The 14,001-nt window shown below is 42.3% G+C and overlaps 1 protein-coding gene across 2 annotated transcripts in view; it reads left to right on the top strand.

Annotated features, from left to right (window-relative positions):
• The window catches only part of LOC126092334 (ribosomal oxygenase 1), a 63,344-nt gene extending 50,412 nt beyond the window's left edge, over positions 1–12,932 (top strand). For both annotated transcript variants that reach the window (XM_049907870.1, XM_049907871.1), the window contains exons 7-9: positions 12,176–12,296; positions 12,399–12,612; positions 12,711–12,932. In XM_049907870.1, the coding sequence (XP_049763827.1) occupies positions 12,176–12,296; positions 12,399–12,612; positions 12,711–12,764 (389 nt within the window). In that variant the 3' untranslated portion in view covers positions 12,765–12,932. The remainder of the gene's footprint in view (positions 1–12,175; positions 12,297–12,398; positions 12,613–12,710) is intronic.
• Positions 12,933–14,001: the final 1,069 nt, after the last annotated feature.

Genomic DNA, 14,001 nt, shown 5'->3' with positions numbered 1-14,001 from the left:
TTCTTTATAAAAATAATTTTAACAATATGTACTGTAGAAGAGAGGCAGCTACACGTCAAATGTCACGAAAGGAACTGTTGAAATTGTGCTGAGCAACGAAAGTTTAAAAAGTAGCTGCAATTCCCACCCCCACCCCCAGCTTTGGGAATAATCTGGCAAACAAGAAGGAAAAAGATAATATCTGCAGACACCAAAGGAAGAAAGTCAGTCTTAAAGTTTAGCTGTAACAAACAGTCTTAATTGGCAGCAAATTCTATTTTCATGCATAATGTTTAACGTAACAGCCAGGGTACTTCATAAACCATTAAAATCATTTGGGCCTGCTCCCAGTACTGTGCTTCCCTACTGAGGAGATTTGTACTCTCTCTCCAATTATATTTTACTACTGCAATTGATATAAGTTCAATTTACTCTAGTTTGATTTGCTCCATTCTTTTCCAAAGGCTTCATTCCTCTAATTTTCTGTTTGCATTCTGCATACTTTTCCCCATCAGTTCACCATTGTTATGTTCCTGTTCAATTTGTTTGTATCTTATGTACAAATTGTAATTTCCATAGCTTCTTCTTTGTATATTTTTTCACTATAGCAACCACGAATATAAAGAAGTCATTCATAAGCCGTGTAAAATTTACATACTCAAATTACCAAGGATCACAACATTGTTTTCATCATAAAAAGATAGAAATCAGAATACCAATATGTGCATTGTAAGACTTCCTTGCATTCACAGAAGCCATTGCTACTGTCATTACGTTTTCACCAGTTTTAAAAGGTCATACAAAAATTTTTAACTGGGGCTTGTCACTTCAACAACTGAATAAAACTAAGACAGCCTGAGAAGTGTGCTGTCTCAGAAAACAACATGACAAAGGAGCACAGAATAGTGTTTAATAACACTAAACTCGTGCGATGCTCACGCACCCAATATCAGCAAAATTTAGTAATTGCATTAGAGTGCCAGACTAGAGATACATCTATACCAGCAACCCCAAAAGAGATAGTCTGCTTGTGTTACATGGAACAAATAGCTTGGTATAGTAGAGCATCAAAGGGGGCAACATGAGACTAAAATGATCCTGGTGGTTGTGGCCCTGATACTGCCTCTCTATCAGGACTAAGCCATATTCTTCGAGCTCAAGTGCCCGCCTGTGGGCACATTTGGCCAGTCAGGAAACTAGGCCGTAGCCTGTAAGATTGTATGTACCAGCCATGTGCCCACTGGCAGGGATGGGCAAATGGCCCGTATGCACAACAGAACAAGATGTGAACATGATTCAGTAGGGTGATGTGGAAGATAGTCTGTCTTCTGCACCTGCCCTGTGAGTGAGCTGTGGGTGCTTGCAGACATCTCTGCCTCATGGGGTATACAGCCTGGAGTGAGATATGGGTATACTTATATGGATATGCTGTCCGTTCTTTCAGACATGTCCGACACCATATCCATATAAGTATATAGTTCTGGCAATACCAGCCATGACCTCTTCCTTCTGTGTGGATGCACACACATTCCCGAAGGATTGAGCAGCGGTTAGAGCACACAAAGACATCCCGTTGCCCTCCCCCTGATTTCTCTAATGTGTGGCACCTGTCGAGCATCACCTCTAGGTATTTGCCAGTCCGCAACAGCGGCAGGTCAGGAGCCAGACTCTTCCACGAGGAGGTAACTACCTGACTCTTTGCTGCACTGAATGTAAGGTGCCATGTGGTGGATCAGTCACATGGACATCACATTCAAGCCGTGGAGGTGGCATTGAATCGCGACCACGTTCATGCTGCAGGTGAACAATTCTGTGTTATCAGTATAGAGTGTAAACTACAAGTGTGCCACCCGTGGTGCATTGACCATGTACAGGGAGTAAAACAAGGGGCCAATAATGGAACCTTGTGACACCCTCACATGTAATGGTGGAAGTCCCTCCATCTGCTCAGTCATGGAAAGTGCATTCTGAAAGGAATGAGCACAGCAAGACCACAGGCAACATTGGTACCCCATCCACAAAGAGTTTGTATACAATGCTGTCGCGTCACATGGAGTTGAAAGCCTTGGAGATGTCGAGGAGCAACAAGAGTACTCATAGGCACTCCCTCATCTCCAAGGCTCGCATCACCTGCTCCAGCAAGCGCAGCAGCTGTTATGTTATAGAATAGCCACTCCAGAAACTGAACTGATCCTCTAGATTGAGCTGTTCAGCCATGGCATAGCAGACCAGCCACCCTGCATACATCTTCTCAAAGACTTTGGTGAGGGGGACGAGCAGGCTGATCGACCAGTAGTGTTCTGCCACACAGGGGCCCTTGCCGCTTTTGGGGATGGCAACCACTTCCGCATATTTCCAAATAGAATGAAAGACTCTGGAGCTCGGAATACTGTTGAAGATGTCCACCAGGGGCTGATAGACCTATGGCAGCAGCACCTGCAACAGACAGTTGCCAATACTTTCGGTGCCACCCACATTCTTCACGTCGAGGCGGCAAAGTTGCCAATCGCCTTCTATGGCTGTTATCGGTACGATCATGTCATCATCACACCTGCCTGCAAGGAAGACCAGCAGTGGGTTCTTGACAAGATGGACGTGATCGACATCAATCACATCCATGGATGACTGGAAATTTTTGGTAAATACGTTTGCAAGGATGCTGGTCTTAGCATCAGGCTTGCAGGTGGTGTCGCTTCCTGCATGGACAGGCAGGACTTGCTGATGGCAACATAGGAAACACTTGGCAATCGATCAGGCACTGCTTTCAGTTGTCTGTGGGGTAGCCACAAGGCCGCTAAGTTGTGGTTTCGGAGGTCATCAATGGTGGCCCAAATCTCGCACCATGCCCTGTTGAGGCAGTGCTTCATCATAGGGAGGCAGAAGAGGTGATTCTTGTCACTAATAATCTCTAAGGTGTGTAGTGGAAGCTGGCATGACATCTCACCTCCTGGGAGTGACCACCTGTGCAGCACCGATCAACTGCTAGGCGAAGAAGACCAACACTTCATTGATCCCCTCCAGGGCAGGATCAGGCTCATCACTATGTTAGCCAAGCATTTTGCCTCAGAATCTGTCCTTGTTGATGCCACGAAAGTTGAGACAGCCAGCTGGCATGGATGCACCTATTACCTCCATGTCGAAGACCACCAGGAGATGATTGGATGACAGGGCACATCGGACCTTGGCCAACGTAAATTGTCTGACACCTTTGAATATGGTGATGTTGAGCACATGGTCTGGCCTCGAGCGAGGAGTACCATGTGGTCATAAGTCCCCAAAACCATAGCGTAGAGCAGCATGAACCAGGTGACGCCCATTGGTGTTGGTGAGGAAGGAGTTCCATTGCATGCTTTTGACATTGAAATCGCCCACAGTGAAAAGTTTCCCACACAGTGATAGCAAGATGTCGAGGTCTGCTTCCTGTACCAATCCCTTCAGTGGCTCCAATGAAGTTGATTACTCCTGCTGTGGTGGTAACAGCCAACCCAGCAGCCTCCATCATGGCGAGAGGCGGCAGCTGTACCTTGTAGTAGGCAGCAGACCCTCCACCGGCAGTCAGTTCATCACTGCGATAGCACCGATAATTGGCTACCCTTACCCGTATTTCAGGTTTCAGGAAGGTCTCGCACATGAAGCAGGTGTCAGTTTCCTCATCCCACAAGAACTCCCCAAATTCCCTCTGCTAGGACACCAAACTGTTTGCATTGAATGCGCAAACGGTAAGACCATTGATATGTAAATTATCGATGTTGTGTCTCGGAAGCAGCGACGGATACAGATAGGGGCACACGCACCCCACGTGTGGAGCTGCTCACATTGCCACCTGCACCACGCCCAGCAGTCAGGACTGAATCGAGTTATCGAGTAGTTGTACTTTTTTATGTAGCATGTGTCCATGTCATTGTATTTTATACATTTCTGTCTAATCCATCATTTAAGGAATAGAACCACAATTGTAACTTTTTTATATCATGAGATGGCATTGTCTTGTATATGTGTATAAGCAGTTTAAATAAAACTTTGCCTGTGACTTGATTATTATTATGGTAAAAGTGAAGGTAGCTCAAGATATGTTTAGCACCCCTCCTTGAGGTTTTTCTGCATCTGCCACTGCTTGGAAGTCACAATGTAAGCCTTCAGGACCATCCTAGCAGTGATTACTAGTGCCAGAAGCTGTTGGAGCAACTGGCTCAATGATCACAAGACTGATCAGAGCTCAGCTGTGGAGGCCGCTTGGGCAGCCTGCACCGTGGGGGAAGCTGATTGTGGCCGCTCAGTATGCAGCAGCTGCTGCACAGCCTCAGATGCCGGCTGTGGCACATCACGTGGAACGGGCCACTGCCACAGCAGCGCATCAGTTTCAGGCTGCCATGGGGGTGGCTTGCATTGCGCGACAGTGGCGCCTGCGGGGAACGGCAGTCGTGGCTGCGGGAGTAGCCGCTGCCTCATGTGTAGCCACAGGCGCTGCAGGTGGCTGCCGTAACTCGTGCCTCTGGGTGGAGGGGTCAGGCGCCCCACCCTTAGTAGCAGCAGTGAAGCTAGTGTGAAGCTGCACCCTCTTGTAAGATGCATCCTTGCCTCACAGTTGTGTTCACAGCCTCTGCAGAAGGGCAAGCACCCTCTTTACCTGGCAACATGTACACCGCTGCTGTCACGGCAAGCCAGCTGCTTCTTGCGAAAAAGGCCACGGGCCTGAGCACTTGATGCAGCAGGCCAGGAGACCAGTACCTCTGGATGTAGTTAAGCTGCTGGCAAGAGTAGCATTGTACTGTCTCGCCTTTGGCCCAGAGTGACTTTACTGTCACATTGAAATGTCCAACATATTGCACCCATAAAATTTTGCGATTTTCCAGGTTGTTAACAAGGACAACCTGGCACAGCGGCATGTCTTGGTGTGTGCGCAGTGACTTCATCAAGCTGGTGGACCCGATGCCAAAGCCCAAGTCCTCAAATTTGTCTTGGAGACAGGTAGACTCCTGGCACCCAGAAGTAGTACCTGTAGTGATGGTCAGGAACAGGGCACTGGATGGCCTCTCATCCAGCAGTGATTATGTTAGTACAGAGAGCACCACAAGACATATTGGTGTTACAAGGCCCTCAGTCTCCCCCTCGGCGTTGTGTTAAGAGGCCAGTTCAAAGTTCCACAAGCAGCAGATAGTGGTTACTCGGATGTTGTCATCTCAGGAATGGCAAGCAGTGTGTCCACGAGAAGTGCTGGAACACCTAATACGTGGATGTCACTACGTTGTAACAATCATTGAATTGTGTGCTTTGGTATGAGTGCCATCAATCCTAATGACAAATTGAAATGAGAGCTGGAGAACTGTGGTATTTATGGAGACAGGTGGAAGGCAATTAGGTGAGGCTCTGTTCGTTATCTCCAAATGTGACATGCTTCTTTACTAGTAGTCAGCGACCCTCATTCTCCTGTGTTTGCTTAACAATTTGTTACAGTCTCTTAACCGCTCTCTCAAGTCTCTGATAGGTGTTATTGCATCCGAGATATAGCTTGTTGCTCCACATTAATAGAGCTAATGAATCTCTCTCTCTCTCTCTCTCTCTCTCTCTCTCTCTCTCTCTCTCTCTCTCTCTCTCTCTGAGTTGAGGTGTCAAGGTTCTACTGAATGTGTAGCTCAGTAGCTCATGCCTGGGAACTGGTGCAGATGTTGCAACGTTTGCTCACTTCTGCAATTGACTTACAGTGTTGATTGTCTCTTTTTGCTGCATTGCTAAGTCACCACCTCTGTCTAGTGTCACCTGTGGCTATGCCAGTGTGAACTTCAGAAAAGATTTATTTCCTTCCCCTTTTCTACTTTGTGGTGTAACTAATGGTCTCACCTGTCGGTAGTTGCAGTACCCATCAATTATGCAATTGTATACAACACAATAGATGCTGAAAATTCTTATTGTTCTCTTCTGTCCGTTCAGTTCATTTTTAAAGGTTTGTTAATGATAGGTCACCAGACTGACACTTTTTGTGCAAACAGTCACTTGACCTGTGAAATTTATTTAGGCCATGAAAAAGTAGCGAAGCATAAACAGCGTTGACACGATGATTGTGCCGAACCAAAGAAGGTCATCGCGATAGAACAATGCCGCACTGCACTGTTAAATGAGATGTCATGCTGTACTGTGTACTTCATAGATGTACCAAGCAAAGACAAGACAGGCCGAGCCTTAGCCTGCACATCATACTCGTGTCCAGTTTGGTGCATTGTGAACTATCCTGTTGTAGCTTGTTATGCTGTGTATTGCAGAACTTGCCCAAAAATTATTAGGTTGGCAAACACAGAATGCACTGTTGCAAGATGTTTGTTTCAATCTGTACAGTGTCTACTTTAGTTTACTAACAATGTATATAATTATAGCTCATTTCTTTGCTTTCACAAAACAATAGCCTGTAAAACAACAGGAAATGGGGGAAACATTTTTTTATGTCCCATTGGAAAATATTTCATGTTACAGATCAGTCTAAATGTCATTTATGGAGTATAGTTTCGCCTATGGTTACCATTTTTGTTTTAAAGAATACAGAAATTCAAAGTATTAATTCAGTGCCTGTATGTTTGTACCAGTTTTTGTGCTGGTAATCATTATTTAATTTTTTAGATTAAATCTTTAAAAAATCAGTGAATACGCAGCTGCTGTTATAGTGAGGTGCTTTGAAAATTTCTGCTTTTGCACTATTGAAACTAAGGTTACACATTCTATTTATTGAAACCTGCTTGTTCCTTGGGGTTACTCCCAAAGGCCTAGCATTGAAAGCCTCTGTTTCTGGATGTAATCCTATTCTACACCAGCCTCTTTTACAGTTTCAAATACAGTTATCTTTTGCACATAACCAGCTAATCTGTGACATATATGCTCTATCTGCCAATTTCCACTCCACCAGACTAATCTCATTCTACAAAATCCTCAAATTGTGTGCCCCTCTTGTTTCCTGCCAAGCCAATTTCAAACTGCAACAACATGCCTGACTTCTACTCAGTAAACGATCTCACCTTCTCCTAAACTACCTGAACAGTGGTGTTTCCCTTCCTGTCCCTCTGCAGCTCCATAAACTACCACATCACCAGTCACCACCCCTCTCCTACAAACTGAGCTTGGCCAGCCTCCGTAACATCCCTCAACCTTCACCAATGCTTCCCAGGCCAATAAAAACTCATAATCATAGCAACAAGTCATAACAGTACAGTGTCCTTAACCTCTCATCTAAAGCACTCTCCCCTCGTGAATTATCTCTGTTACCCAAGAGTCTCACTTTCAGCCATAAACCTGCATTTAATCATGCTGCTTTGGTGAAGGACCTCCTTTCGTTTACATATAATGTCAACTGGAAATATCACTTTTCAACCCAATTCCAAAACCATTCCCACAGCAAATCTGACATTGAACCCTCACAATCCCAACTTAATCCACCATCAGTACCTCAAAATCATCCCTTACAAACCTTCCAAGAATTCCTCACATCCAGCATTGCTTCAGAGCCCTTCCTCCAGTTCCTACAACATGGACCCTAACTTGTCCTATCCAGAACTCCAGGCTCTTCATTTCCTAAAAGCTGATAACTCCATCACTATCCTCTCAGCAGACAAGGATCTACTGCTGTGGTACTTGACTAATGGGAGTATGTAAGTGAAAGTCTCTGCTAGATGTCTGACACATCTATGTACTGCTCCTGCCATCAGGGTCCCATTCCTGTGGTTGAAACTAATCTGCAGTCCCCCCTTAAAACCCCAGGACCTGCACAAGGACTTATGCCCCAATCTATACTTCTTACCCCACCCAAACCATGCATCCCCACCTTTTACCTTCTTCCTAAGATCCATAAACTCAATTACCCTTGCCGTCCTATAATTTCTGGCTTCAAGTGCCCACCAACTATGTATCTACCTTAGTTGATAAACACCTACAATGCTGCTCCAAAGATTTCCCTCCTATACTGAAGACACCAACCATTTTGTAGATCATCACAACTCTGTGCCCCTCCCACTTCCACTACACACCTTGCTTGTCACCATTGATGCCACCTCCCTCTGTACCAACATCTCCCATGTATGCAGTCTGTCTGCTGCTGAACATTTCTGTGGTCACTACCCACTCAATTCAAAACCCATGACATCCTTCCTGCTCAAGTTAATCAGCTTCATGCTTACCAACAAATACTTCCTCTGTGAAGGACAGACATACAAACAGATACAGACACAACTATGGGAACAAAGGTGTCCCCTTCTATGCTAACCTTTTCATGGATCACTTGGAGTGGGCTTTCCTGGGATCTGTAAGCCTTCAGCCCCTGGTTTGGTTTAGATACATTGATGACATGTTTGCCATGTGGACTTATTGTGAGGCTGACCTATTAAAATTCCTGGAATCTCTAAATAACTCTCCCAGTTAATTTTCACATGGTCTTATAACAGATCCCATGCCACTTTCCTTGGCATTGATCTCATCCTCACCGAAGGTCAGCTACACACGCCTATTCACTTTAAACCTGCTAAAAAAACAACAGTACTTACATTTTGACAGTTGCTGTCCTTTCCACGTCAAATGTTTCCTTTGTACACCCTTGGATTCTAGGCAAACATATTGGTTCAGATGCAGACTCTTTACAGCAATACACCACCATTCTCACCCAAACGTTCTGGACCATCACATACAATCCAGATGCTTCTGCTCCCTCCAAGAGACAACTTAAGAGTACACAACTTGTCACTCAGTATTATAGTGGTCTTGAATGTATTAATCAGCTACTTAAACAAGGCTATGACTTTCTAAAATCTTAGCCTGAAATGAGGTTCATTCTGTCAGACATTATGCCCATCACATCTAGAATAGCTTTTTGTCGCCCTCCCAGTCTCCACAATATCCTTGTCAGTCTGTTTACTCCTGCACCCATCTCCCTACCCTATGGCTCCACCCCTGTGACCATGCCCACTGCAAGACTTGCCCTATGCACCCCCATACCACCTCTTATCAAGTTACCAAATAGAATGAATGGACATGGGCAGAGTGTGTATGCAGCCAATACACAATATTCTGTTGCACAGCATGGTATACAGCATGACAGTCATGACGTTGATGATGCTTGTTTCACCGCACATGCCATCATCTTCTTCAGTCCAAAAATTGGTTTGATACTGTTCTCCATACTAGTCTGTTCTGTGTCAGTATCTTCTTTGCTGCGTACCTACTGCAACCTGCATTCAGTTGAACTTGTTTTTTGTAAGCAATCCTTGAACAGTTTGCACTGCAATCATATTTCCTTTTATCTTCAGTGATTTCATCCCTATTGATCCATTGTTTTCATTTCAGTGCATTTAATCAATTTTGTATATATCCCTTGTCACAGAGAAAGTCAGTCTTCTACTAACTCCCTTCTCACAATGCTACTATTCCCGTATAACTCCTGAAGAATCTCTGGTAGTAGTGTTCGAAAAACATCAATTAGAATAAAAGTTTAAATTGGGTCTTTGGCATACTCAGATGGTTTAATGGTTAAGGCAGCTGCTCACAGTAGGAAGGAAATCCAATTGCAAGCCTGTTTGGCACAAATTTTCAGTTGTCACAGTAGGTTTATTGTTAGGATTAAATGTGCAGTTTTCAGTTTGTGTCAATAGATAAAACCACCATGTTGCGAAAAGGGACCCATTACAACTCTGATGTTGGTGATTAGGGAACTTTGTTTTTCGGGTGTCATTAACATATGCAATTGCCCAGAGCTAAAACTAGCTATCTTCTGTTAACCTTTTATTATCCCTGATTCTGACTATATTTGTCATCTGCTTATTCCCCCTTTGTTGTTGCCCGTGGTGTGTCTTCACTGCCCCTCTTTGCCCTTTACCATACATGATATTATTCAACATCTGATGAATCATAAACATTTTTTCTCATTGTTTCTTACTAACAGTACCCTACATATAAGCTTATGTATTTCGTATTCAATTTGTTAATTGTATCTGCTAGACATCGATTTGCCAAAGAACGCTGTATTGCCTTATAGTACAAAATCTGACAAAATAACGAGTCTGCTTACATTACCTAGGAACTGTTTGTTGTTTGATATTTGCACATATTGCATTTCAGATGTACTGAATCATTTTGCTGTGGATATATTTGGGCTCAGATTGGTTTCACTTTGAAGATAATGACCATGATTGAACATATTTTGTACGTACACATGATCAGTTTAAATTTCTGGGTCAGACCTCAAACACATTTTCTGTTAGAATGCAAGAACACAACTGCTTGTAAGCTGCCGCTGTGATGGTAAACCAAATTGAAACTTGTCATAGCATGAAGACACATTTCAAAGTTGAAAAAGTCATATTCCAGTGCTCAAAGGCAAACAGTTTCGACTAATGTAAGTAGTCTCATTTCTATTTTGTCAGACCTCACACCATTATATTTAACTGGATCTGTATTAAATAGAGGTGACCCTCTGAAATTGTTAGTATTGTGTGTTTATGAATTATTTGTCAGTATAATACTGAGTGTTCATAATTAAACTGAGGGTTTTGAGAGTGTGACAGTGCAGGCTGTGTAAGACACTGAAACATTGTAGGTATGTTTGTTAATCAGTGTACTCATGGAGTATGTAGGGGAAAAAAAATAATATTTCCACTTTCTGCCACCAGATGAAAATATGGCACTGTAAGCAGTCAGAATACGAAATGTTTCAGTTTCGATATCTGTATGCTCTTTGTCACTTGGCGATGTTTGTTGATTTATTTTGTGAAATGTCTGTCAGTGAAAAGGTTTAAGGAGGTTGAAATTTTCCATATGAATGTAATGGCTGTTGAGAAGAAAGACAGTGCACTCCCAGTAAAGTTGTTTGATAAGAACGGCAGCAACAGCAATTCTGCATTGCAGGAACATCACCGAAAGAAACAGCTGCAAAGAGGCCCCATGTCAATAAATGAGCTAAAGAATATGATCGAGAAGTTTGAAAAACGCAGGTGAATTAAGTTGTTCAGCAGGGAGAGAGAAACAACCCATCCCCATGACAGTTGTTGACGAACTTTCTTTAGCTGTGGGCAATGATGCAGCATGTGCCTCAGGCTCAGGTGCCAGTGCTTGAACTGTGTCACAGGAAATCTCTCTGCCCTGGTCAACAGTTCAAAAGATTTTGTGGCACATTTTACACTGGTTCCCCCCATGAATACTCTTTGGATGAACTGTCACTGTTCTACTCTGCCTCAGTCAGTGTACGTGACTGTGTGGTGTGGTTTCACAAGCTCCTTCATTCTCAATCTGTATTTCTTCAAGGAGATGACATCTTGTGGGCCTGTGCATGTTATAAGCATCTCCTTATGTAATACATGATTCCAGCTTTGCAAGAACACAACCGTGTCTACACCAATATTGTCATGTAAGCTGTGGCAACAGCACATGTTGTGTGGCAGGCAAAAAATTTGCTTCAAGAAACATTTTGAAATGACTGCATCATCTCTAGAGAATTTCAAGATGTGTGGCATTCCAAATCCCCTGACCTAAATCCGTATGATTTCTGGTTGTGGGGATATCGTGTCCATTAGGGATGTATCTTTACTATTTCTGATCAGTAGGAAAGCACACAACATATTGCTCTGATTACACCAGATATGCTGCGAGCAACTGTCAACCACAGCCTGTTACGGATGCAGCATGTTGCTGAGTCAGGAGGCTGTATTGAACATATGTTGTAACTTCTGAACATATCCTGGCAAATGTTTAAGAACCACCATTACCATGTGTTTATTTCTCCCCTTTTCCTGCAACCACAGCATGTTATGTTTGCTTACAGTGCCATATATTCACCTAGCGGCAGAAGGTGGAACTATTCCTCCACCCAACATACTCTGGGAGTGCACTGATTCATGAACATGCATAGGATATTTAGGGTTAAGAAGTTGGCAGCTCTAACATTAATAAATTTTTTATATATTTATCTTTTTTATTATGCAATTTTAAAAAAATAAACATATTACCTCTTCTCTACACTCAGAATATTATTTTCCTGTTGTAGGTTTCTCACACTCTCTTTTAATGAAAGACAACACTTTTACAACAGAGCATTAGTTTTCAAATCGTGTTTCTTTAAGTTTTCTTTGTAATGCTCTGTTTACAATGAATCACACATCCATCCCAATAATAAAAGTGAAGCACTCTCTAGTATTATGTATAAATTAATTTTATTTCTCAATCATGTTTACAGAGGAAGTGAAACAGACTGTAACAGGTGGAGGGTTAAGAATGTTAAGTGATGGGAAGATATCGAAGGACACCAAACTACAGCTTACTACAAAAATAAAACTGCTCCGTGCACACATACTGAGGTAGTATAAGTTTAGAATATGGCAGTACTGATAATAAAGTACTGGTTGAACCTGTGAGAGGCACATTTGCAAATTGATTCAGACAAATCATTATTCTGGCAGGCTTGTAATGGAAGATGACAATGATGAGGATAATGATGATGAAGATACTGTCGACATTTTTCATTATGCTGATAATTCTATGGAGTACCATGGAGAAGATCCACAATCATTCAAAATTTCAGCAGACTTAGCTCCAGGTGTTGAATTTCTCATCAGCTGTTACCCACAGTTTGTCAGTATTTCAGACATACCACTGGATACTGACAGTGAGAAGGTATGCAGTTGCTCTCAAGGGCATAAAATTGTGTTGTATTTTTGATTCACTTATTTTTTACTGCATAATAATTAAATTATGTGCTTTTTTTCTTTTAGATAAACCTGGCTTCAGACCTTTGGCAGCGTGGGCTCCTCCTCAAATGTGATTAGAGTTCCTAACTGGTTACTTGTAAAACATTTCTGATCTGTGTTTTTGACTGAGCATCTTCAAAAGTGTGGCATATTACGACATCCTACACCTCAGCTTGTGATGCTTGTTCTTTCTGTAGCCAGATTAAACTTTTAATAAACTGACTGCACTTTGTTGCTGAATTATTATCTAGGTGAATTTGTCATCATTAAGTTTTTCCTGCCTGTTTACTTTATCCTGCAATTATCTTATGATAGCAACAGCATGTATCTTCTGATAAAGAAATTTAACATAACAACTTGCAGTTTATGAATGATCATAATCATCATCTTCGTCGTCATCCTGCTGTGGTAAGGAATTTTCTTGAAAGAACTCACAAGCACTGCAGAGTGTTAGAATTATTCAGGAAACAAACCTCAATTTGTGACCATTACCCCAGCAAGGTATGAAGCTGAGCTGCTGAGAAGTTTCAGAACTAGAAGAGAGGTATTGGCGGAAACTGTAGGACAGAATGTCCATTTAACATGGATGCTTGGTTGCATAGACATTGTCCAGGAGATGTAAGAGTGTGGGCTAAAGTTCCATTCCAGAGAATAGTTTTAATCTGTTAGAAAGTTTCATTACAATGCACACACAGCTTGAGTGTAAGGTTCATCCTGAAATTTGGTGGGAATGTAAAACTGACTCTAGTAACAGCATAGTAAGAGATGGGGCAAAACAATGAGAATTTTTATGACAAATAATGAGTCAGTGAATGAGAATATGGTTCTTTTTTCTAATTCTTTTGCAATAAAACTTATTGCCATACTGATAGTTTTGCTTGTTACAACTAAAAGAATTCAAGGATCATTTCTCTTCTTGACTTACTTTTGCTATGGCTACTCATACGCCTGATGATACTATGTTAGTAAATTATTGTACTTTGATAATTGCTGGCGTTTATTAATTTGATTTAGCTCTATGCTTCATATTCAGAATTGTGCTTGATAATTGGTTGTGGGGCAATGTTTGTGGTTGGTCATTGTGCTAATTTTGAACTTGATGTGAAGAAGCTTATTACTCTTTCTAGTTTAAGACAGTTTGGTTTAATGATAAGAATTTTTGCTGTAGATATGATAGTGGGAAGTTCTTGACGGAATATAAATATTGTAAGGAAGACATTCAACTGTCAAAAGGCACATTATACGTCTACATCTACGTAAACACTCCGCAAGCCACCATATGATGCATGGAGAAGGTAGCCTGTACCACCACTAG

This window comes from Schistocerca cancellata, chromosome 7, assembly GCF_023864275.1.
Source record: "Schistocerca cancellata isolate TAMUIC-IGC-003103 chromosome 7, iqSchCanc2.1, whole genome shotgun sequence".
NCBI lineage: Eukaryota > Metazoa > Arthropoda > Insecta > Orthoptera > Acrididae > Schistocerca > Schistocerca cancellata.
The sequence above is the reverse complement of the archived record's forward strand: the minus strand, read 5'-3'. Positions and strand labels throughout refer to the sequence as shown.